Raw genomic sequence first — 24,713 nt, forward strand, 5'->3', positions numbered from 1 at the left:
TTTGTACGGGTTCGGTACGAGCAAATCTACATTTTGATGCAATAATAATACAGTAGCAAAAGGTACCTACTTATTATTTACGACTTTAATAGTAGCTAGTTGAATGTTTCTAAGTACGATAAACTTTGTTAACTTTTCAAGTACAGTTGATTACTACCGCTTTATATTTGTCTAAACACATAACAGATCTATTTTATCGTTTTACATTTTATGAGTGTCGTAATCAATAATATTTATCTGTTTGCTGATAGTGTGGTTTGAGATCTGTGGCTTGCAATTCGTACAAGTTGCTTGTATCTACTGCAAGTGCAAGTCGCTCATTAATTATTATTTTTTAAATCACATTGGACGCTTAAAAGGTAAGGTTTCTAACTTTTAAGTAAATTAGGTAATGTATATATAAAAAAAAATATTAAAGAGCCTTAATTTTAATTATCGTTATCAATCGATATAATAAGATCATATTTAATTAATTGATTTTTAGTAGGTATACAAATAACAACTACTTAATTGAAATTCTAATGGTAGTAGGTACTTTAATAATAAAAGTATTCTTATTTTATAAGAACCAAAGCAATATTTATGGATGTTTACATATTAATGTGTAGTTTTTATACTTAATGTAAGTATATAATATCACAAAGGTTATATAAAAAATTCCTGACACGACACATAACAATAAACACTTATGTGTACGTGTAGGTACAATAACAATTGGTTATCGTTGAAAGTAGTTTTGATAAACCAAGAGAAATAAGTCAGTCATATTTGTATTTACAAACGAGATATTTAATATCTTAGTAAGAATTTTTAAGTAGCTAGGCTAGGCTAGCTAGGCTAGCTAGGTATTTATTACAGTCATATGCTTCTGCTGTAATTGTAGCAAGTTGTTCTCGACGAGTCGTAGATGCCCTAAGGTACTAATGGATGTGTAAAATTAATTATAGGAATGTTCTTACATTTGATTATTTTCTAATTTCTTCCCGAGTGGGCAATGCGCAAAATTTCAGACAGACAACTTTACGGCGGCTACGACTCGTCGTGTGTACTATAATTAACTTTGACACCATTACTCAATAATCAGTTTCTATTTATTAATTAAGAAATCTTAGCTGGTTAAACGAAAATTTGTATTGAGTGAATCAAAATTAAAAATCAATTTATTTAGATTTATAAATTTTATCACCTTCACGCTATATCCAGGTCACAGAAAGGTAGACAGAGGATTCCCCATTTTCCGCCGAATTCTGGACGCATTGCGTTTTGAGTAGCGGAACACTAGAGCGAAGAATTAAAATAAAAATTGAAATAAGTATATATTTTATTTCCTCAAGTGGGAATCGATTCCACTACAAATCGATTTTACAGTCACATATTCGTGCCCCTGCGCCATAACTGGCCTCATTTTATAATGTTATAGCGTCAGATTCAAATGTAAATCACTAGTCTTTTTATTTTTCGCTACGAAGGCCTTAATCAAAGAACCATACCAAACCTTTTTTTTTTTTAGATGACTATTCGTTGGGGTATCGTTTCCGCTGGGAAAATTTCTCATGATTTTGTTAATGCTTTTAATACATACCCCGATATCGGAGATCAGGTGATAGCAGCTGTAGCAGCTCGGGACAGGTCCAGGGCAGAGGAGTTTGCCAAAGTTCATAATATTGAAAAAGTTTTCGACACTTACGCCGATCTAGCGAAGAGTAATGATATCGGTTCGTTGAAATATAACTGTTTTCTATAAATTTCAATTTAAAATATTTTTTTATAAAGATATAAACTGTTTCAGATGTGGTGTACATAGGAGCTCTCAATCCAGATCACTATGAGATAAGCAAATTATTTCTTCAGTCGGGCAAACACGTACTTTGCGAAAAACCGTTATGTTTAAACTTGAAAGAAACAGAAAGTTTGCTAAAAATCGCGAAAAGCAGTAATCTTTTCTTTATGGAGGCTGTGTGGTCGCGTTTTGCACCATCATACATAGCTTTGGAGAAAGAGATTCAATCTGGTAAACTTGGGGAAATACAATATGTTGAAGTTAACTTTGGTGTTCCGATTATAAACGTTGATAGATTACGGTATGTATTACTGATCATTAGGGACTCAGATTTACCTACTTAGATAGACTTAAGCATGTAATAAAGCTAATTAGACAAATTCAACCGTTACAGCAAAAAAGAATTGGGCGGCAGTGCGATATTGGATATAGGTATTTACACTCTACAATTTGCCCAATATGTTTTCAAAGAAGAACCTATTAAAATAACTGCTGTGGGCGAATTAAACGATGACGGAGTTGATATAGTCGAAACCGTTGTTCTAGAATATTCTCGTAATAGAAGAGCTGTACTTAATATTAATTCGAAAATAAAACTTTGGAACCGCGCCACTGTCTATGGAGAGTCTGGAAGAATAACAGTATGTCAATTGAAGATAAAACGTTATAGGAACTACAGCAATTACGTTCTCGTATTAAATTTATTCTATTATCAAATGGAACGGAAGTCTCAATGGGAACGAAATTTCTTAGCACTAGGTTCCCTCTGCCTATGTATGTGCGAGATTCAGGGTGAAGCTAAAAAATCAAATAAACTCAACTACTTAATTAAAGCTTAGAATTTGACTTAATTATATACATATATTATAAACAAATACTTTTAATTATAGACAAATACTTAATAAATATGAACTTTTACAAGAAAAAATTCGATTAAACATCCTGAATTAAGAGTGATCTCCCAAATGAATTACTCTTGTAAAAGAATTTCTACAAAACTAAACAAAACTAAAAATTATATTTCAGGTAGAGGAACCTTTCCACTTTTCGGATACTCTAATACACGCCGATGGGAGAGTAGAGAAGTTCCCTTTGCATAAATCACATTTGAGCTACAATTTCCAAAACAGCGCTGGACTGGTTTACCAGGCTCTTGAAGTTGCACGTTGTATTAGGGAGGGTAAATGTTGATAATAAAAGCTTCCTATTATTATTGCACATACTTATTATTATGCAATGATGTGTTTTTATAATAAGTAAATTTTAAAGTTAGTTTAATTTTTTTAAAAAATAAATTCTGTTAAATTACAGTTCATCTTATGATAAACTTGTAGTTATCATATTTTAAACATAGCACAATAATAATAAAATTAAATATATATATATATATATAATACAGGTTTAAAGGAGTCACCACATATGTCTCATCAAGAGAGTATATCGCTTGTTAAGCTGAGGGATGCTGTGCGAAAGCAACTTGGAGTTCACTTTGATGTTGATGACAAAGAATTTTAGAGAAACTGCAGTTTTATGTTTTCTTTTTTGATTAAAATAAAGGTTTTTTAGAAATATTTTGAATAAACATTTTTTTATTATTGATTTAATATGTTTTTTATTGAAAAAAATAATAATAATAACTATTTGCAAAAAGATCACTTCAGATTGATTTTACACTTGCTTTAATCAGCACTTCTCTGTCATATATTATATTTTTACAATATAACCATAATAAATATGAGTGGTCACTACATATTTACGAGTAAAAAAATTGTTTCATAGAACACTTTTGGTATACCACAAATGTTTGGTCAATTATAGTTTTCTTTATAATTCAATCTGCTAGGTCATATTGCCTGAAATATCTGGACACTAAGCATATAAATATATTTAAGGGTGCTGCAGATATTTTTGAATTTTCTTCATCTGGATTTAAATGTGACCTAAAAATTCACAGGAAATATTAAGTATATATATTATTTCTCTCATATACATTTAATGAGTAAAATATAAATTTTACCTTATTACTGCACATTTTCTAGCTAAATTTCTCAATATGCTAATAGTATCTGATACAAGTGGTTGTCTTATACATGCAAGGAAGGCATAAATCCATTGTCCTGAAACCAAAACTGGTAAATTAACAAACAACAATGTTAAATCATCTAAACTTAAATTCAGTGTTAAATCTATATAATAACATTGATGAGACTACACAATTTGAGGCATTTTATCTCTACATGATAGTCATTAATAGGAGCAAAAAAAATATTGTCAATTATTTTACATTTATCATTAAAATCCAAACCAAATATAAATGTTTAGTATTTGTGGTAAATTTGATGCAGACAGTTAAGTTAATTAAAGTAGATAACAACAAAAATAATAAACAAAAGAAAATACACAGTTACAGTTTTAATAAATTGTGGCCCCTTAGAGCATACTGTTCATTACTTAACAACACCATTAATTAAAAATCATTTTAATAATTATCAAAAATGGTAGCAGTTTTATATACTGTATTATTAGTTTTATATACTGATAACAGGCTAATCTTACAAAGGTAGAGGGATTTTGATACCTTACACAGACTCTCTGAAATAAATTCAAGGGTTGCTACATTGGGTTTATGAATTAAAAAATAAATATAAATAAAGTCTTACCAATTTTTTCATTTATAGTATTTCCTGGTTTTATATCTTTTAACATATCTGTTAGAACTTCCAATCCATTATCTAACATTGCACTATGCAAACCCAAGACACTGGATAATTTAGGATTTGTTTCTTCAAATAACAATTTCCAAGCTGATACATTCCCAAGATCTATATTTATTTTCTCTACTGTACTAGGCCATAGAGACTTCTTAGATGACAATCTTGAAACATACATTCTAATTTCAGAAAAATCTGCAACTTGGATATTCTGCCACTCTATTGTAGGTTTTAAGTTCTCTGGTGCCTTGGCGTGGGGAAGCTATAATAGGCAAAACATAATCAGCACAAATGATACATTATAGTATGTGAACTAACTAACAATCGCAATATTTACCTCATTAATAAAGCAAGACTGATTACGAGCAAATTTAGAAAAATCTTCATTGCATGTTGTAACTATAGCATAGTTTTCTCTTTCTTTTATCACTTTCAAAAGAAATTCTTCCCCTGTCGTTGGAACATCTTTCAATTCCACATCACGACTAATTTGAAAGCATGGAGACATAAGCGGATCGCAATCATCTTCGTCATGACTGTTGGCCTTGTACAAATATTTTCTTGTTGTCATTGTCGTTACTTAAACTATAAAGCAGATTGTGTAAAAAGTTAAAAATAAATATTACAGTTTTAAACATTAACCTTTTTTAGTTTTCATGAAGGAACATACAATATTAGGTTTATATTTATATTGATATTTACAATTTGGACAGTGACGTTCAACGTATACGTCTATTAACTCATATTCCACAGCAGCGATAATGTATTTTGTAGTTTAATAATTACTGATTGATGATTGATACTCTATGGCAGAGGTAAAAAAAAATAACTCCGAAGTCCGAATAAAGAGGAATTGCGATTTTATGACACACCTTTCACATTTCCTAAACAAATGGTTATATAAATATTGATCTTCACGGTAATAAACCATACAAACATTTTACATTTTAATTATCCTAAATGAATACATAAAAGGAAACAGAAACATGAATAATATGAGTAAAAAATATGCTTTCACAAGCAAAGCCAAGCACCACTTTCACATAGTGTGATAGGGTGAAAGAGGGTGACCTGTAATGATTAGAAAGCTATTGCTTTAGTTATTGCATTTAGCTTACTTACAAAACAAGGCAATATTTTTTTATCAAAGACTAGATGATGAAAAAAACTAAGTTCTATCATTTCAATAGTAATAAACTACAACCAAAAGAGGTCATTCGTGACCCAGGCGCATAAAGTGTGACTATAAACGAGACAGGTTGTGGGGTCGGTTCCCGCTCGAGGAAATAAAATATTTATTATTTTCATTTCTTCGCTCTGGTGTCGAGGCAAAGCATAAATATCGAGCAGCTTCTTTAACACACTATTTTTTTTCTTAACTTTATCGCGATATGCTTTAATAGATGTATTCCATAGTTCTGGATAAGTTTCCCTTGTTTGAGTAAGTAGAGTAGTTAATTAATTAATTTTCACTATTTACGTTATTTTAGTCGTCCAAAAAAAAGCATAAGCGTCTGCCTCCTTTGAACTCTTTTTGTCAACTAACTAGTATAATATGTTCCTTGAACTAAAATATTAACGCGCGACCGCACACGACAATATCATTGACAATACCACTGCCTCCCCCCGATATTGTCGTGGCAAAAACAGAATTTCTAAAAATTTACAATTATATTGACAAACTGTAGGCGTAGGCCATTTAGTGCTTGTCAACATTTTTTAATTTTATTATATGCAACATCGATGTTTTAACTGCTAACATCGATGTTCATCGGGCATCCCTAGTAGACGGTGAAATTTGTATTTGTAGATTTATAGTGTGTGTCTAGGTGGGTGTGTTGTTCTGGTTCTGTACTTCTGTCGTTCTGTGAGTAAATGTGTTCTGTGGTTCTGTGATAGTGTGCATCACAGTGTATATGTTCCTAGTATATGTTCCTTGGTGTGAATTCTATTCATTATTGAATTCGTCTTACTTTATTTAATAAACTTGTGTACTAATTCTGATTTCTGAATATTAAGAATGTTATGAAAGAAACATTAATATAATTTTATAAATCTTTGGGAATGTCTTCTTCGAGTAATATATCTCAATCTGGTTATTCACCTTCTGAAGCAGAAACACCGCAAGTAATTTGAATTTTAAAATATCTACTAAAAACTATTCAGTTTATTATATGTGACAACTAAATGATTTTATTTATTTCTTTATTTATAGAGTACACCGCAAGCGAGAAACCAGAACTTTGATCAATCTCTAAATCACGAAGATATTGGCTTGGATCAAACATTAAAAAATGCTCATAAAGAAATTCATCAAAAACGAATTCAATCGCTACGAAAGGAACTGGATTATCTAAAGTCTACAGAATGGAAATTTGAATATGATAAGGGCTTCGTGCAGTGATTTTTGCATTATTTGAATGTTTTTATGATTTAAGTACCTGTGTATTAATATAAATTTTGTAATATTAGCAATTTATCATCAACATGTTTACCTACTTGTCAAATTTTTTAAATTACATAGTAAACAGTAATCAAAACAAATTGAATGATGATGAAAAAGAAAATTTTCTAGCAGACGAATTGCTAGCATTAGAATTACAGTCAGAAAGAGAAGAGGAAATTTTACCAGAAATTCCAGAAACAGATCTTACAAATACAGTTTGCATTCAGAGAACAGGTTAATATATTTTTTCTTATGGCTTAAAGCAGAATCCTGCATAAATTATTTAATAGGCAGAGGTAACCTCTCTATTCCCTGCTTTCTACCCAATTTTCTAGACATTATGTTGAGTGGCACAACTCAATGCTGCACTTTGTCTTGTTATCAGAGTAAGAATATAAAAATAGTTTACTTCCATGAGTATATGCAGATATAGACAGGTGAAATTTCCATAGAATTATACTTTGCCATGCATGTAAATATAGAGGTATACAAATAAACATTAATTCTTTTTAAGCAGTGTATTTTTAATAAGCAACAAACACAATTATATCATCATAATTTACAATAAATATATATTATCATAATTTACAATAAATTATTAACAATCAGTAACTTTTTGATTAAATGTCAACAGCATTTAATTCATACTATAATAGTAATAGTTTACTCCAGATATTTGTTTATCATCCATGCCTAATGATAACAATTTAAAAGATGTTTTTCTAATGTATTACCAGATAATTATAAAAAATATTTTTAAAATTATATATTTTTTTTTAGGTATTATAACTGATTGTGGAGATAACTTTGTAATGATTGATGGGTTAATTTATTATGATCTAACTGGATGTCAATTGAATTTTAATGTTAACGATATTATTGTCTACTTGGGCTACAGAAATACTAATGACACCATTATAGTTGTAAGAATATTAGAGAATCAAGGACCATTTTGGGGTGAAGAAGAAATAAAAACTGAAGAAAAGAAATTTGATATAATTGAACATGTTTTAATAGGACAAGTTGCAAGTAGACAAGAGAGATTTGTATATATGGCAGAAAATGATTTAAAATTTTGCTTAGATGACGTTGAAGGATCTTTTATTCCTATTAGAGGTGATTGGCTGGAATTGAAATGCTCAGTACAGCAAGATAGTAAACAAATGTCAGATATTTCTACAATTCAGGTATTCATCATTCTTTAACAATTAAAAGTAATAAATCTCTATCTAGGGGTCATGCATAAAATTATGACACAAACTTCATGATTTTTACCCATCCTCCTTATCACAGCTGGTGGCAAGACAAGTAGTCGCCTACTTATGAGAATCCCCATCAATAAGTGTGTCACATATTTTATACTTTATCATTAAAATAAAAATGAGCTTCAAGCTGTATCCCGCACACAACAGAGTGTAGGCAGAGGAAACCTAGTGTTAAGACACAGGCATTGCATGTTGAGGGGCAGAACTCAACGCCGCGCTTTGCCTCGACACCAGAGCGAAGAAATGATAAAATAAACGTAAATAAATATTTCACTTCCTCGAGTGGGGATCGAACCCACAACCGTCACGTTACAGTCACACCCTTGTGCCGCTGCGCCACGACGGCCTCAAAAATAAAAAAAACAGCAATACCAGAATTATATTAGTATATAATAATAATAATAATAATAAATTCTTTATTTCGGGAAAAACAGTACAGAATCATAAACTTTGTGTTCGGTAGTGACTGCATTAGTGTAACACTGTATCGCAGTCATTAATATTAATATTATATTTTGAAGTGTGTATCACAAAATTTAGAATCCCTTAACCCTTATCACACTTTGTCATTTTATTGACCTCCTTCACCTCCACCTTAATGTGTAACATAATTTATGGATAGCTCATAATCTTTGTAATAGCCAAATATTTTTTTTATTGCAGGTATTAAAAGTAATTACTTTTAATTATATAAGGCTGAAAATTAAATCTGCAATTATCACAGAATGTTCTGCCACTGATGGTGTTTGTGACAGACAAATTTATTACAACAATAGTGCTGTTGTAAATGGTTTTAGACCAGAAGTAGGCACAAAAGTATGCTTATTGACATTTTAAATTAGTGATTTTATTTATTTTTATATATCTTTGTAGAATGGGCGGAAATAACTTTTTTTTCAAAGTACTCTGAATCATACATAGAGCAAAGTAGACAGAAAAAGCACCAGGTTTTCTAAGAATTAGAAAGAAAAAAGAAAAAAAATAGTGGTCTAACTAAGCTAACTAACTACTTCTGTCCAATTTTCAAGAGATTGCATGTTGAGTGGCAAAGTTTACTGTAACTTTTTGTCTTGTTTCTGGAGGAAATGTAAATAATTAATTCCCGAAACCACATTCGTCACTTTTATAATCAAACTGTGCCTTTGTTTTAATTTCCTAACTATAGTTTTAAATTATTACCATCATCTGAAACTATATAAAAAAAATATCAATGTGAAAATTAATTTCATTAAATAAAAATATAATTTTAGGTATTACTTGAAGCTATAGAAAGTACGCAAGGAGCTTACAATTGGAGAGCATTAAAATTATTAGTTATTGACGATGGTTCCCCAAAGAAAACTATAAAAGAATTGCCAAATGAAGAAACTGTGAGTCTTACTTTAGAGAAAGAGAAAGATATAAAAATGACTTATCCTTTGTGCTTTGATAAAATTAATTTCAAAGACACTGGAAAAATTACCTTAGATATTACAAATATGAGCAATCAAACGTACATTTTGAATAAATGGATTATGTTAAGTAAAAAAAGAGACTCCCAATTAAACATCAAACCATTCATTAACCATCCAATTAATTTAGAAAGTGGACAAACGTTTAAACTAACACTTACATGTGTACCAAAGTTTTTAGGTAATACAAAAGAATGCTTGGTAATATTGTTTAGTGGGTTTCAGCTTAAAAGATTTATAAACATAAGTATAGTAAATGATACAACATTGAGAAACGCTTCCAATGATAACTACAAATGTTGGAATGAATCAGAAAAAATTCAGGCCATGAAGAAAGTAAAAAATAAAAGTGACTTTTTTGTCCCTGGGGTCAAACCAATTAAATCACCTGCATTTGTTTCTGTAAAAATTGGTCTTTTCCCTATTCCAGAAAAGATATGGGCAGTTGTATTGGGTGATTCAGATCAAAGGATATATACAAATGAATTTAATAAAATATTACACAAAATTGAGACACATTTACCATTTTTAGCACAAGAATTGAATATAAGTAATTATACAGATAGATGGCACAGTCTTTTATATATGGAAGAGGTTCAAGCTAATATTAATATGAGAGTTCATGACAGAAGTAAAACATTTTTAATTAGATATGATGAATATTTAGCCATTGAGATAAATGGCCTTTGTGAAAAAAGACCATCTTTGATAAAAGGTGACAAAGTGATTGTAAAGGATATTTGTAATGAAAGTGCTTCTCAGTATGAAGGTTTTATTCATGCTTTAAAGGGGGATTTAATTTTAGTAAAATTCAATACACAATTCCACGAATCCTACAGTGGTTATGATGTATCAGTTGAGTTTCACTTCACTAGGACAATATATAGGAGATCACACCATGCTATAAACTTAGCTTTATCAAATCTTGGACCTGACATATTATTTCCATCTCGGCCTAAAGTTAAATCTCCTCAAATTCCATATGAAAGTATCAATAGAATTACTTGGTTTAATGAAACTTTAAATAAATATCAGAAAAATGCAGTAATTAATATAATTAAAGGAGAATGTCGACCATCGCCTTATGTAATTTTTGGCCCACCAGGGACAGGCAAAACTATCACAGTAATTGAAACTATTTTGCAAATATTGACATTGTTTCCGGAGAGCAGGATATTGGTTGCCACACCATCTAACAGTGCAGCCAATTTGGTAGCAGAAAGATTAATCAAATACAAAGGAAACTTTTCTGGTTCTATCATTAGATTAATTGCTAACCATCTGGTCGATTCCGATACCATTCCAGAAGTTATACGCTCATATTGCGCCACCCTCGACATAGCTGTAGAAAATAGTAGAAAAGGAAAATATATAATTAAAAACAAGATGCATCTTAATTGCCAAAAATCTCACATAGGCAGACATCGTGTCACAATTGGCACTTGTTATGCTCTTGGAGCTTTAAAGCATTTAGACTTACCTCAAGGACATTTTACGCATGTAGTTGTAGATGAAGCAGGTCAAGCCACAGAACCAGAAATCATGTTGCCGTTAACATTTATTGATAAAAATCAGGGCCAAATAATACTTGCTGGTGATCCAATGCAGCTAGGCCCCATTGTTATGTCCTTATATTGTAGTGAGTATGGTATGACTGAATCGTTCTTATGCAGACTTTTAGAGAGGACTCCATATCTTAAAGATTACGATTCATTTGTTACTGGTTTCGATAATCGACTGGTAACTAAGTTAAATGACAATTACAGATCCCTCGATGAAGTAATAAAATTGTCAAATAAGATGTTTTATGATGGCACTCTGGTGGCGAAAATAAATAGAGACTTGCCTTGGACTTCCAAATTTATTAAAGCTGCCAACGAAATTTTTGATACTGATCCTAACACTGGAGGAATATTTGTTTATGGCATCAAGGGACAAAATCTAAGATCTGAAGAAAGTCCATCTTGGTATAATCCACAAGAGGCTGCCATGTTGGCTCTGACTGTATGCAAACTATACAAGAAAAACATCACAGCTAATGAAATTGGTATAATAACACCATATGTAGCTCAGGTAACCTATTAAATACATATTTTTTACTTATATGTAATAGAAAAATGCTAAAAATATTGTCTATTTTACATAAATAACTTAATAATATATGTACGATGGGCGGCTGCTATAAGATGAGTCCATGGAATGTTAAGTTTCTTACCCTTAATAAATTGGACGGTAAAAGAGAAGAAAGAGAATCCTTTCCTTTTTTAGATTAAACTATCAGTTGTGCATGGTCAATTTTCAGCTTTCTAAAGTAACCTTCGATTGATCTTTTGTAGAACTTTTAAAGATCCCGCAAATAAAAATTAAATTCTGTTTATTTCTGACACTTGCCCATGCTTTTTTTTCATAGAATTTAATATTTAAGTATTATATACTCACAAGTAATATAATCATAATCAGCTATTATTACGTTACATATTTTTGTTATTTTACAATAGTTTGTTGCTAATTTTTTTTCACATTTTCAGGTAAAATATATTCGCGTCCTTTTTGAGTCGATGGGGCTAGATCTCCCCAAAATAGGAACCGTTGAAGAGTTCCAAGGACAAGAACGAGCTGTTATTTTAATATCTACAGTGAGATCTAATGAAACTCTCCTGCAAGAAGATGTACGACACTTTATGGGATTCATAAAGAACCCAAAAAGAATGAACGTCGCACTAACTAGGGCGCAAATTGCAGTTTTGCTATTTTGCAATCCACACCTTTTATCCTTGGATCTTCTCTGGAATGAAGTTATTAAATATGCAGTCATATCAAATAAATATATGGGCTGTGACTTACCATATGATTATAATATTTAGTTTATGTTAATATGAAACTTAATTTTGAATTTAAATATGATTTTTTTTAATCTTAACCTCCCCTAATCCTGCTTAAAATAGTAGAATATAGTCTAAGCGCCCGATATGAAAGCCAATGCCTTGTTTCCGTGTATTTCTTTTACAAATTAAGACGATTAAGATAGACGCGAGTAATAAGAGATCAAGGTCTCTTAATTTTGTGGATTTTAACATTTTTACAATTGTCTTGTAACCATTTCTTACATTACAGATACAATAAATTGTCTCGTATAAATTACATGCAATATTTTGTAAATTTCAATTGCGTCATATAAATAGTGTACCGTATCGTTCTTCGAACCGTACTAAAAGAATTAGGAAGTGCACTAATTTGGTGGTCGATATTTTTATACAACTTTTTATTTGTCTATCAATGTTTTGAGTCTGTAATCTATTTAGCCATAGACATCTAATATTTTAGTTATGTCATTGAGTCGTCAAAGAGAAATAAATAAATAAGTAAACGTCACATTACGGATCTCCGTATTCAGGAATTTTACAAAGTTATATACATTTATATTTACATATTTAGTTATTTATAGGAAATATGTTTTCATAAAAGGATAAATTAACGAGTGTTCCAGAGGAATATATATTTTTAATGTGTGTTTACGCATTCGCCTAAAATGGAAGCAAATACCGCTGTTTTATGTGACAATCTTATTAAATGGTTGCAGACCTTTAATCTCACTGCCAAACATGCAAATCCTTCAGGTACTTAAATTATATATAATTGTATCTTTTCTAAAACCTATAAATATGTTATATAAATTTTTGTAGGACACATTATTTAGAACAAACAACATTATTAGTAAATAACTAATAATTTCCAAAGCCTTTTGTATAAAACAAACTCTTTTATTTATATATTTTTATTCAAATGTTTACATTGATGATAAATTAGAGCTCTAAATCTAAGTTATGATTTTATTATAATTATTTATTATTGTATAGTATGTTTATGCTACTCATATGTGATGCAGTGAAAGTATCTGTAGTTAGTGTTTAATCCACAGAGCTATCAGATGGTGTTGCAATAGCTGAGGCGCTCAATCAAATTGCCCCTGAACATTTCACAACAACTTGGAATTCTAAAATAAAAACAGATGTTGGACATAACTGGCGATTGAAGGTCAGCAATTTAAAAAAGATTTTAGAAGGTGTTGTTGGTAAGTGTAATAATGTAAGTGAGTATAATAAGTAAAGATTTAAACAAATATGTTAGATATTTCATTTTTTTTGGTTCTGTAGTTTGATAGTCCACCCTATCGAGCAGGGTAGGAAGAGAGAACTTAGGAATGTAGTGTTAAGATAGTGTGTTATCCATTAAGACCTTCATTCCCTACTTTTCAGCAATTTAAATTACATTGATTCCATAACTAGTAGCATTTACAATTACCCACATATGCCCCTGAGCCACAACTGGCCTTCAATATTTTAAATTAATTTAAATATAAACGATAATAATATTTGAATCAAAAAAAAATATTAGAGATTCTTTATCCTACATTTTAATAGAATTTTAGAATAGGTGGTATATCTCATTAATATAAATTAGGTTATAACCATTACAGAGAATAAATAAAATTTTGTGAAAGTGTAAACTATTATGTAATATCAAATTATGGACATTCATAGTTAATTAAATTTTGTTGGATCATAAATTACAATGGTATTTTTTGGTTATCTTTTTTAAAAGGCTGTGCTAGCGTATATTCTTTTAATACTTTTGATTCTTTTAATAAAATAACAGAACAAAATCCAAATATAATGCAACCCATCAGTTGCGACAATAAATAAATTGATTAGTTTCCTTATTTTGTATACTACTATTGTGTTATCTATACATATGTATGAATAAAATATGAAGTGATTTTCTATGGTTTTAAAATAACTGTGTTCTTCAAGTGCTTATAGCTATATCCACAATACTAAAACCCAAACAATTTTTTGGTCTGTTTGTTTGTTTGTCTTTCCGTTTTTCCGGGCTAACCTCTGGAACAGTTGAAATTATTTTTACTATACTTTTGCTGAAGGATTGTATATAGGCTAGTTTTTAGACTACTATTGGGACACAGAAAAAAATGTGTTTACCACACTCGATTACTTACCGTCCAGATATATATGAAATAACCAAACATTTTTGCATTAAATATGACAATTGTTACAAACAGAAACAAATAAAAATCCAAAATGTATATATGATACCTGTACTAATGCAACCAACGAATTTTCCCTAGATCCACTTGAATAATAATAAATAAATAACCGTATAGTATAAGCAGGCTCAGACGCGGGCGGAGCGGACCGCTAGTTATAAAACATGTCTCGTTCAGTAAAATGCAATTTTACGTTCCATTACCCAACACGCAACAACTTAATTTAAAACATAAATACGGTGATATGTTTTGAATAACGCGAAGGTGACAACAAATATTTTTTACAGATTATCATCAAGATATTTTGAATTTAAGTTTGACTGGATTTTGTAGACCGGATGTTGTTAATATTGCTGAACATGCGGACCCATCTGATATGGGCAGGCTCCTGCAATTGGTTCTCAGTAAGTATTTGATATTATCTTTTTCATTGAATTTCCTTTTAGACCTAACAAATCCGCTTATGTGTTAAAAATAATGAGGTTTTTATTAGTAGCCTTTATATGTTTTATTTAAAAAATATGCCAAAAGTTAAGCAAATTCTTTCTGCGGAAAAAGTAAAATTATGGTGAGACCATTCCACACTACTACCTCTCTGCTTATTGCAAATATTCCGGATTTTTATCAGAATATTTTAAAAGTAAATTGTTTGAATAACATTTTTTATCTAAAGCAATAAATCTAATAAATTCCATCACAGGCTGTGCAGTCAACTGTATCAAGAAGGAAGAGTACATCACGCGAATCATGGAGCTGGAGCTATCGTGTCAGCGTTCGATAATGCAAGCGATACAAGTGAGAGTGAAACTCAACCACTTACCTATCATCTTTTTTTTTCCGCTTCACCCTGCATCTCGTGGATAGTAGGATAATTAGATAGAATATAGTGTCAAGACACTTTTTTCTTAGTTATCCGCCAGAATTTGAGAAATTGGCGGAACTCAACGCAGCGCTCTGGTAAAATACCAAAGTTGAGGAAAATAAGTCATTTCCCCCACATGAGGATCGACTCACAACCAACACATTTACAGTTAGATGCGATCCACTATGGCCACTATCATCGCCATGCAAGAAGTCGCCATCGCCGAAATCTGTGTGGATATATATATATATATATATATATACTAAAATTAATTACCTCAAAATCCATTGGAATTGTAAGCAGGGCAGATAATCGTAATATATGTTGCAAAAATAAATTAGCACATATTATTACTCAAGTGCACTTTCGATGATGTATGCTCGTTAGTCGCAAAGAAATGTGTATGGTTTAGTTACGCACACTAATGTCCTTGGATCACGAATTGTACGACGCTTCACGTAATGTTAGTTACCGTTCAAGTGTTGTTATTGTTACACGAACACTTTATAATATATATATATATATATATATATTTTTTATCGTTAAAAAGTTTTATTTTGTTTACTTTTTTAAAGGTGTTTTTGTAAATAAGAATGTGTGGTAAATTTGGTTGTAATGTTCCGGGTATTATATAATATTTTCTTTTGTGTAAGGAATTCGAAAATATAACATTGGGCACAAATCGTGGAAGTATACATTCGGAGACTACTGCCGGTGATCAGACTGATGCTGATATGAGAGAGGCGCTTGCGCAGAGATGTCATGAACTTGACACTCAGGTCAGTTTTATTACCATTTAAATTATTTTTTTTCATATTTTTTTTAAAGAAAACTGTTATTTATAAGGGTAATTAAAAGATTACCCTTGTACCCGTTAAACCTAATGGGTACAATATTTTGTCACTATATGATTTCTGTATTCACAATGCGTGACGAAAACAGTAATAAAAGTAATTTACCTCGATTTTTAATTCTATCCAAATTAAATTAGATAAAAGTGTAGGTATAATAAGGAACTTGGGAATGTGGAATTCCACAAATTTAAATCGTAAGGAACAATTGTTCCTTACGATTTAATAAAATGTGGTGATATGATATCAATAATTTTTCGAAGTCATCGTTAGTTTCATACGTTAATTAGAAATTGATTTTAATCAGAGTTTAGTTTACGTAAAATTTATTTATGATTTTTTTTATATAGCCAAGCAATATTTTTTATAATACAATGTTTTTCTACAGCTTTGCAATAAATAATTTTTAACCTGTAATATTATTTCATTGATTATTATCTTATCCTTTGTTTTAAAATGTAAATAGTATGTAGTAATGTTTACACAGCCGTTTGAGACAACAATATTTAAATCTTAAATTCGTGAAATAAACTTTAAAGACCGTCATCTCGAGACAAAATCTACCAAACCACAACGTTTGTTATATTTATTTTTATGACCCAGAGAAAATAGAAGTTTTGCTATATTATATTGTATAGTGTTTAGCTTCAATGTGTTTTGTTTTCCTCTTTTTTTACAAAAAACGTTACTTAAACTTAAATTAATGTAAATTTTTAATCATCATGCTTTATCCGAATTTAGCGTGATAGTCGGAGACTTAGCGTTAAATATTCCGTTTTGTTTCCTTCTATTGTAGTTTCGTAATCTAACCCAATATTTTTTTCTTCTGCTGCACAAACCAGGGTAGGCGGATGGAACCTAGTGCTAGGACACTCCGTTCGCCGTTCCAATTTTCAAAACATTTCATGTAGAGTGGCTAACTCAACGGCGCTTACATAATACTAATATTTATTATTCCGCGTTTATACAATACTAATGTTTATTACTCAATCCATAACAAATATTCACAGGTAAAAATCCTCCAAGAAGAGAAAATGACGCTCCTAAGTGAGGTCAGTCGCTTAACAGCAGCTCGAGAAGCGGAAGGCGAAGATGCCCGCGAGCTGGACGAGGGCGGCACGTCCCTAGGCCCCGCCCACGCGGGGACACTGCGCTACAGCCACATGCGAGCACAGCTCGACGCGCTGAAGGACGAGCTGGATAAGATCGAGCTGCAGCGCGATGATCAGAGAGCTAGGGCTGATGCGTTTGAACGAGAATTGGCAATTAGTAAGCTGAAGAACGAAGAGCTGCAGGTGGGTGTTTAAATAGTTAAGCTGTTACATTACGTTTGCCGTTGACATCTTCACATCTCTAGGCCCCGCCCTACGCCGAGATGGCCAAGATCGAGGCGAACTGCAGTGTGACATTAAAGATTTGGCTATTGTCAAGTTGAAAGTGGATTATCTATTTGGAAATATTTATGCGTTTTTGTTGCTAAAACATTTACACGATTATTTTGGGAAATGGTATATATGTACAAGAATATTTTTTTCAACGGCGTTTCAAGTGTTCCGTAACACTTACTTGTACAGTCCTATGGTCAGAGTGAAGTTGAGCAAAGCAAGGTCATTGCATTAATTTATATCAAAACTAAAAATAATATGATATCACGTGTTTTTTTTACCTTGTATTTTGGAATGATATAAACTGTTCCCAATTTAATATTTTGAAATATTTTAGATGGCAGCAGCGGAAAATATAGCACTTAAAGACGAAGTAGATGCGTTACGTGAAACAGCGGCGAAGGCGGCCGCGTTGGAAGCTACTGTTGCGTCGTACAAAAAGAGAATGGAAGAACATGTTGATTTGCGGAGACAGGTGAATTATATTTTTTGATTTCGTGATGGTGCAATTGGTAAATGTATGACGGAACACGTGGGTTGTGATTATATATTAATTAATCGCATATGGCCGGGTAGACAGAGAAAATCAAGTGTTATGACAGTCTGTTACATCTTTACGCCCAATTTTTGAGACGTTGCTTATTAAGTTTATAATTCATTGCCCCGGAATTGAGATTGAATGCCGACGCTTTGCCTCTGCGTTACGACGGCCTCAATTTACTAAAGTATTTATATTTTTTTCTTAAATAAATTGATATACTTGTGTATTTCCAGGTCAAACTGCTGGAGCGCGCTAATACGGAGCACGTGCAGCGCGCCATCGAGCACGAGCAGGTGGCGACGCGCGTGCACGGACTGCGCTCGCAACTTGATATATATAAGAAACAGGTTAATTTTATGGCATCTGGGAATCAAATTGAAACCACATTTAAATATTATCTTATATTAAAAATCTTTTGTTCAAGCATTCTTTCATTTATATGTATTTACTATTTGATGATTTTTCTAATATGTTAATTATTGACTATCTTCTTGCAGGCAGTTCTGTTGTTATTTTGAAATAAAAAAGTATCTTCCATTATATATTTTTAAAAATAATGAAAAATAAAATAATTATAATTATTTTATGTACATATTACTATGCTGCTATATTTATACAGAACTAGTGGTATCAGAAACTAAGAAAACCATTTTTAAAGTGTTATTCCACACTTAGGAAAGAAAATACTTATTAAGAAAACGTATAAAAATTTGAACGTAGCGGGATTTGTAACCGCTCCTCTTTGGAAACTGTCCAAGCGCTCCGACCAATTAAGCTATACATTCTCATCAAGTTACGTCGAAATTCTTTAACGCTTATACGAATTTCGACGTAGCTATATGAGGGATACAGCGTGAAGCTTATAAATATATGGATTTATATATTCTTGTGTATAATTAATATGTAGGAACAATGTGTAGGTGACGGACCTGAACGAGAAGCTGGACGCGGAGATCACAAAGGCGGACAAGCTGGAGATCGAGAACAAGAAGCTAAGTAGCGGTGCTGCGTCCCTGCAGCGAGAGCGTGACGCACTGCGCCACGAGCGTGACACACTGCGCGAGGCGCTCGACGAGCTGCGCTGCTCCACCATCACTGCAGGTAACACCGCAACCTGGATTATCCGGACTATTCCGCCTGACCAACCAACGCAGTGTTATTTCTTTTCCCTCTCCCGCATTCATGTAGTTTTATGCATTATTTTTTTCTAATATTTTTTTACGTAACACTCATTTGATAGATAATTAATAAAAAGCTATGTTGTAATCATCTACGCTCTGTATCCCGCACACAGCACGGTAGACAAATGGAAAGGGAACCTAGTTTTAAGTCACTCTGTTCCGTTCCCCATTTTCGATAGTTGTTGTATTCCGTATGCTGAACGCAACGCCGTTATTGGACTTATAAGATGGAAAATTTTACCATATTATTGTTTCTTGTAAGCTCTCTCACAGTAAGCTATCGCTGTTACTATAATATATATTTTATTATAATAATGTAAATATGAATTATTTGAACAGGTGCAAGTGAAGACAATGTATCTCGAGAACTAATTCCCAACGATCTCAAGGAGCGTCTGATTAGATTAGAACACGAGAACAAATTATTACGACAGAATCAAGGTGCTCAACAGGACCAGGCGTCTGTACAGGTACAAACTAGAAAAAAAGCAAAAATAAAGCTGCGTCACACTTTTACTACATACCATGGTAATCAGAGGGTACCTAGTGGTGATACATTTTTAAATGTTATTCTAAAAAAACCGTATAAAAATTTGATTATAGTGGGATTTGAACCCGCGCTTGTTGGAAATCGTTCTCATCAAACTATGTTGAAATTCTTATTACAATCTTATTACATTATACTTATAATTTGATTTGTTGATTTAGATTTGTAAAAATCTCCCTAAAAAGATGCTAAGTAAGATTTAGAAAGAAATGCTTTAGATTCTAGACTTAAGTATCATTAGTCGAATTACATATTGTGTTATAATATGTCTATTGTATTTTTCTTGTTCTTCTTCACGCTATATCCCGCATGTAGCAGGGTAGGCAGAGTGAACCCATTGTTAAGACGGGGAGCGGAGTGCCACTTTCCGCCGCCGAAGTCTGGATGGCAATAAATGATGTATTTATTACTTAGGCCTTAAGACATTCTGTTCTCCATTATTTAAGACTTCGATATTTGTGTTGAGTAACGGAGCTCAACGTTAACTTGAAAATGATTAATTCGCCTAAATACGAATCGAACCCACAACCGTCACCCTTCAGTGAGGCGCTGTGCCGCTGTCCAACGTAGCCTTATTTATAATATTTTCTTCATATATCCAGGCTCTGTTAGAAGATTACGCAGCGCGGTTAGAGAAATTACGTGCACTCAATAGAGAAGCTAATGCCCGTATAATGCAACTAGAAGCCACCTTAGAAGCACCCCATCCACGTCTAGCGTCCGCCATCGAGGATAGTCAGAGGAAATGTATGTTCATTTTTTTTTCCGCTTCACGCTGTATCCCGCATATAACATTGTAGGCAGAAGGAACCTAGTGTTAAGACACTCCGTTCCCCACTTTCCGCCGAATATTGGAGGCATTGCGTGTTTAGTGGCGGAACTCAACGCCTCGCTTTACCTTGTTACCGGAGCGAAGAAATTAAAATATTAATTATTTAAACACGTTTTCTTTTTTCATTTCCAACGCGGAATATAACCCACAACTGGCGCGTCGTGCGCTACATACAGTCACATGCTTGTGCACCTACCCGCGAACCCGAGCTCTGTTCAATTACTTTTTTACTGTGTAAGAAAAAGTAAGAATAGTGTTAATGTTTAATATGCAGCTATTAAGTACTAACTAATAAATTGTAATACAGATTGTTTTGTATCTATGTATACATTCTTTATTGAATGTAATAAGAACACAGAGACATAATAAAAATTGTAAAGATAGTTTACAATGGCGGGCTTATCTCAATAAGAAATATCTTCCAACCAACCCATGGAAGTGGATGAGAAGCAAGTTGCGGCGTAGAAACAATTAATGCAATTAAAAATAAAGAAACAAAATAAAAAAAAAGATAATATTAAAAATATATAAACATAAAACATAATATCTATAGTAAATAAATTATATATAGAAACAACCATACATATTTACATAAGTATACAATATACAAATACATAAATATAAATAAATATATAATTATCTATATATATATATACATACATATTCATATTAAATATATAAATACAGGAATATACAAAAAAAAAGAACAACAAATTTACATTGAATATATTATTAATATTAATTTTTAGCACTGCAAGTGGAAGAACTACAAGCTGCATTAGGTGAGGAAAGGCGACGCGCCAGCAAGCTGCAAGAAGCGCTTGCTGCACGAGAAGCTGAACTACTCGCCACTGAGGATAAGTACAAAAAATGTGTGGAAAAGGCCAAGGAGGTCATTAAGTCATTGGATCCAAGAGCCACAGGTGTGTTTTAATTGCTGAGTTATGAGTACACCAATTATAAGTTAAAATATAGTATTAACTTGATATGTCAATGGTTTTCGATGACTATATTTGATTTTGAAATAAAACCAAATATTTACTACACTTTATTCCTAAATATTCGACTCATCTACTTTTCTGGTTAAAAGGGAATAATTACATTCATCATCGAATGTAGAAATGATATCGATTTATATTTACAGGCCAACCGTCTTTGTCGGACACCACGTTGGGATATTCCCGTGGTGCCGTCACCACCAATGCGTCACGTGCTGATCCCGCACCCACGAATAATAATCGACACGAGTAAGTTATATCGATTTGTTATTATTTTTTGTTGTGTTCTTATTAAATGATTGGGTGCATAATATAAAGGTAATAAAATTATCTTTTAATTATTTAAAATGTAGTCATAAATAGAAAATGTTATATTAAAGATGTGTACTGGCTTGTTTAATGAACGATATGAAGAAATATAACAAAACATTGTCGTTAACTAACAGCGTAAAATATATTTATGAAAAAACAATTAAGTCAATATATAAAATATTGTGTTTCATATTTGTCAGTGCCGTTAAGATTATTTGTACTTTATACCTATAAAATATGTTCTCCCACCCGACAGCTGGAGTGGCAGCGGGAGCGGAAGCGGTGGCGAGGAGGGCGGGCGCGGCGTGTCGGAGCAGCGCTTGCTGGCGTCGGCGTGGTACCAACTGGGCGCACGTTGCCACCGCGACGCCGTGGAGGCGCGCTTCGCCTCGCTCTCCGCCGGACACTCGTTCCTGGCGCGCCAGCGCCGCCAGGGAGCGCGTCCGCGAACGACACCTGCTACGCCCGCGCCCGCCACGCAGTGACCCTCTCCTCCCACAACTAGCCTCCAACAAAAATAGAAAATATCAAATACAATACAAACATAAAATACGTAGATAACTTTTAAAGTTATAAACTGCAGCGCAGCCTCAACGCCACCACCAGAGATATACCTTCGCCTCCACCTTTTGTACGTGGACATCCTCACACGCCCAAGGGTAATTACCACTTGACCCCCCTTCTCTCCTTCCGTCACTACCTCCCCTCTCCCCGTTCGTTGTACATCTTAGTGGTATACTTGCGGTGGCTTTAGTGGTATACACTGGGATTAATATAAAGTGTGATAGTTAATATTTATGTGCGTACGAGTATGTACGTCTCAAGTAAAACGGAAGCACAGATTGGTGTCCTAATTATATTTTACACTTGTTGTCTTTATTCTTGATGTTGAATTGAGTGCTAATAAAAAAATAACAGGCGGGTTATTCAATGTAACAATCATTAAATGAGCTTACAAAATATCATTGTAATTTTTTCTACAGAATTATTTATAAAAGATTTTACTTCATTCTGTTTACTCATTTAATATCTTCAACTTATTTAATTAAAATTTATCCATCGAATCAGTTACTATTAAAAAGTATGTTTTTATTCTAGGTAACAGAATTATAAGTCAACATTATAATTTGATCAAATTTTACATGTAAATAATCAATATAAGATACGAGAAAAGCTAAAATGTCAAATAAGAATTAAATCAATAGCTATAAGTACCTCCGTGTCTTATTCACATAAAATAGTTCTAAGTAAAATGTTTTAATTACAAATACGTAATTCTGTTAATAGTTTCATATTAATTTTACAATTGTATAGTAAAATTAAATATTTCACTTAATATTATTTTAAATATACATTTGTAATATTTTAAATTCCCTCCTATATGTTATCACCTCATGAATTGATCACATAGATCACATATATTGTATATACATCAAATAAAATATATAAAACATACATAATTTATATATAGATTATAAACATAGATTAATTTATGTGTTCAATTGTATAGAACAAAAAAAAATATTACAATAGCAAGAAGAACTAAAAAAAATGTGTTGTTTGTATATTGTATAAAATGTTTTTATATTTTATTTACTAAGTAACGGCTAATTGTGGTTTATTTTACTTACCACCTATAGTTTAACTTTTAACATTTCCTCGCATTATCCATTTACTATCAACTAAATTCAACTTCACTGTCCCGCCCCCCTGTAACAAGGCATGATGACTTAAAATGTCTGTATTTAATTAATAAAATCCTAATAATAGATTATAAAACACGCATTACTTTTATTATTAAGTGTAGGGTTAATAATTATCCAGAATAAATAAAAATACAAAATACGCCAAGCGGCTATGATATGTTCTGATCAGATTGATTTACATCACGTTAGCAGATTACTCAGAGATGACGTCATAAGCTACGCCGTCCTAGTTCGACGCTTTTTGGTGCGATTTTTAAACTTGTATATACAAGTAAAATATTTTTTTTTTATTTGTCATATGTTATACCTACGTTGTAATTGTAATATATGTATTTCTCATTGTAATAGAATAATTTCTCAAAATCTGTCGTCATGCCTATTCAGAGATAACCGAATGCGTGTTGAGTGGCGGAAGTCAACACCGCGCTTTGTCTTGCCAGAGCGGGGATATTAATTTCATTTGCTGAGCCGCGAGAGTATCGAACCCACACGGCGCGAATATAACATACGAAACAAGTGTATGTTAAATATAGATAATAACAAAATTAAACACGAGTATTGATTTTGCATTTATTCAATACAACAAAATTTGGAAATTTAAGATTTTATTTTTATAAATATATAAATATAATAAGTAATTTTATTTTTTGTAAGTTGTTTTTAAAAAAAGACAATATTATACCGACTATAGATAGTTAAAAATAATTTTAAATAAAAATAAGATAGAAAAGTTAAAATTTTTTTTATTTAATCTGTTAAATAAATTGATAATCTATATATATA

General features: G+C 32.0%; 4 protein-coding genes across 6 annotated transcripts; 3 read left to right on the top strand and 1 right to left on the bottom strand.

Annotated features, from left to right (window-relative positions):
- Positions 1-199: 199 nt before the first annotated feature.
- On the top strand, positions 200-3,384 carry LOC146535559 (trans-1,2-dihydrobenzene-1,2-diol dehydrogenase-like). Its single transcript, XM_085191282.1, has 6 exons — positions 200-359; positions 1,511-1,715; positions 1,790-2,081; positions 2,175-2,421; positions 2,807-2,960; positions 3,180-3,384. The coding sequence occupies exons 2-6, from the start codon at positions 1,511-1,513 to the stop codon at positions 3,293-3,295; spliced, it is 1,014 nt and encodes a 337-aa protein (XP_085047408.1). The 5' UTR covers positions 200-359; the 3' UTR covers positions 3,296-3,384.
- On the bottom strand, positions 2,280-5,283 carry Gem2 (Gemin 2). Of its 2 annotated transcripts, none has more exons than XM_085191283.1 (5): positions 5,162-5,283; positions 4,829-5,076; positions 4,441-4,753; positions 3,798-3,897; positions 2,280-3,720 (listed from the first exon to the last, which is right to left on the bottom strand). In XM_085191283.1, the coding sequence occupies exons 2-5, from the start codon at positions 5,060-5,062 to the stop codon at positions 3,612-3,614; spliced, it is 756 nt and encodes a 251-aa protein (XP_085047409.1). In that variant the 5' UTR covers positions 5,063-5,076; positions 5,162-5,283; the 3' UTR covers positions 2,280-3,611. The 2 variants fall into 2 exon arrangements, with proteins under 2 accessions (XP_085047409.1, XP_085047410.1); XM_085191284.1 differs by having other exon boundaries at positions 5,194-5,275.
- A 1,032-nt stretch (positions 5,284-6,315) lies between these two features.
- On the top strand, positions 6,316-12,552 carry armi (probable RNA helicase armitage). 2 transcript variants are annotated; one of them, XM_085191275.1, is made up of 6 exons: positions 6,316-6,618; positions 6,707-7,171; positions 7,718-8,124; positions 8,866-9,018; positions 9,453-11,726; positions 12,182-12,552. In XM_085191275.1, the coding sequence occupies exons 2-6, from the start codon at positions 6,979-6,981 to the stop codon at positions 12,515-12,517; spliced, it is 3,363 nt and encodes a 1,120-aa protein (XP_085047401.1). In that variant the 5' UTR covers positions 6,316-6,618; positions 6,707-6,978; the 3' UTR covers positions 12,518-12,552. The 2 variants fall into 2 exon arrangements, with proteins under 2 accessions (XP_085047401.1, XP_085047402.1); XM_085191276.1 differs by lacking the exon at positions 8,866-9,018.
- Positions 12,553-12,688: 136 nt separating this feature from the next.
- LOC146535562 (protein hook-like) lies at positions 12,689-24,667 on the top strand. Its single transcript, XM_085191277.1, has 14 exons — positions 12,689-13,270; positions 13,573-13,725; positions 15,003-15,119; positions 15,416-15,510; positions 16,231-16,356; positions 17,439-17,723; positions 18,151-18,288; positions 18,588-18,701; positions 19,275-19,455; positions 19,875-20,005; positions 20,685-20,829; positions 21,664-21,837; positions 22,059-22,161; positions 22,481-24,667. The coding sequence occupies exons 1-14, from the start codon at positions 13,183-13,185 to the stop codon at positions 22,707-22,709; spliced, it is 2,079 nt and encodes a 692-aa protein (XP_085047403.1). The 5' UTR covers positions 12,689-13,182; the 3' UTR covers positions 22,710-24,667.
- Positions 24,668-24,713: the final 46 nt, after the last annotated feature.

Source organism: Heliconius melpomene, chromosome 10, assembly GCF_056956725.1.
Source record: "Heliconius melpomene rosina isolate 202511_hmr_F chromosome 10, ASM5695672v1, whole genome shotgun sequence".
Lineage (NCBI taxonomy): Eukaryota > Metazoa > Arthropoda > Insecta > Lepidoptera > Nymphalidae > Heliconius > Heliconius melpomene.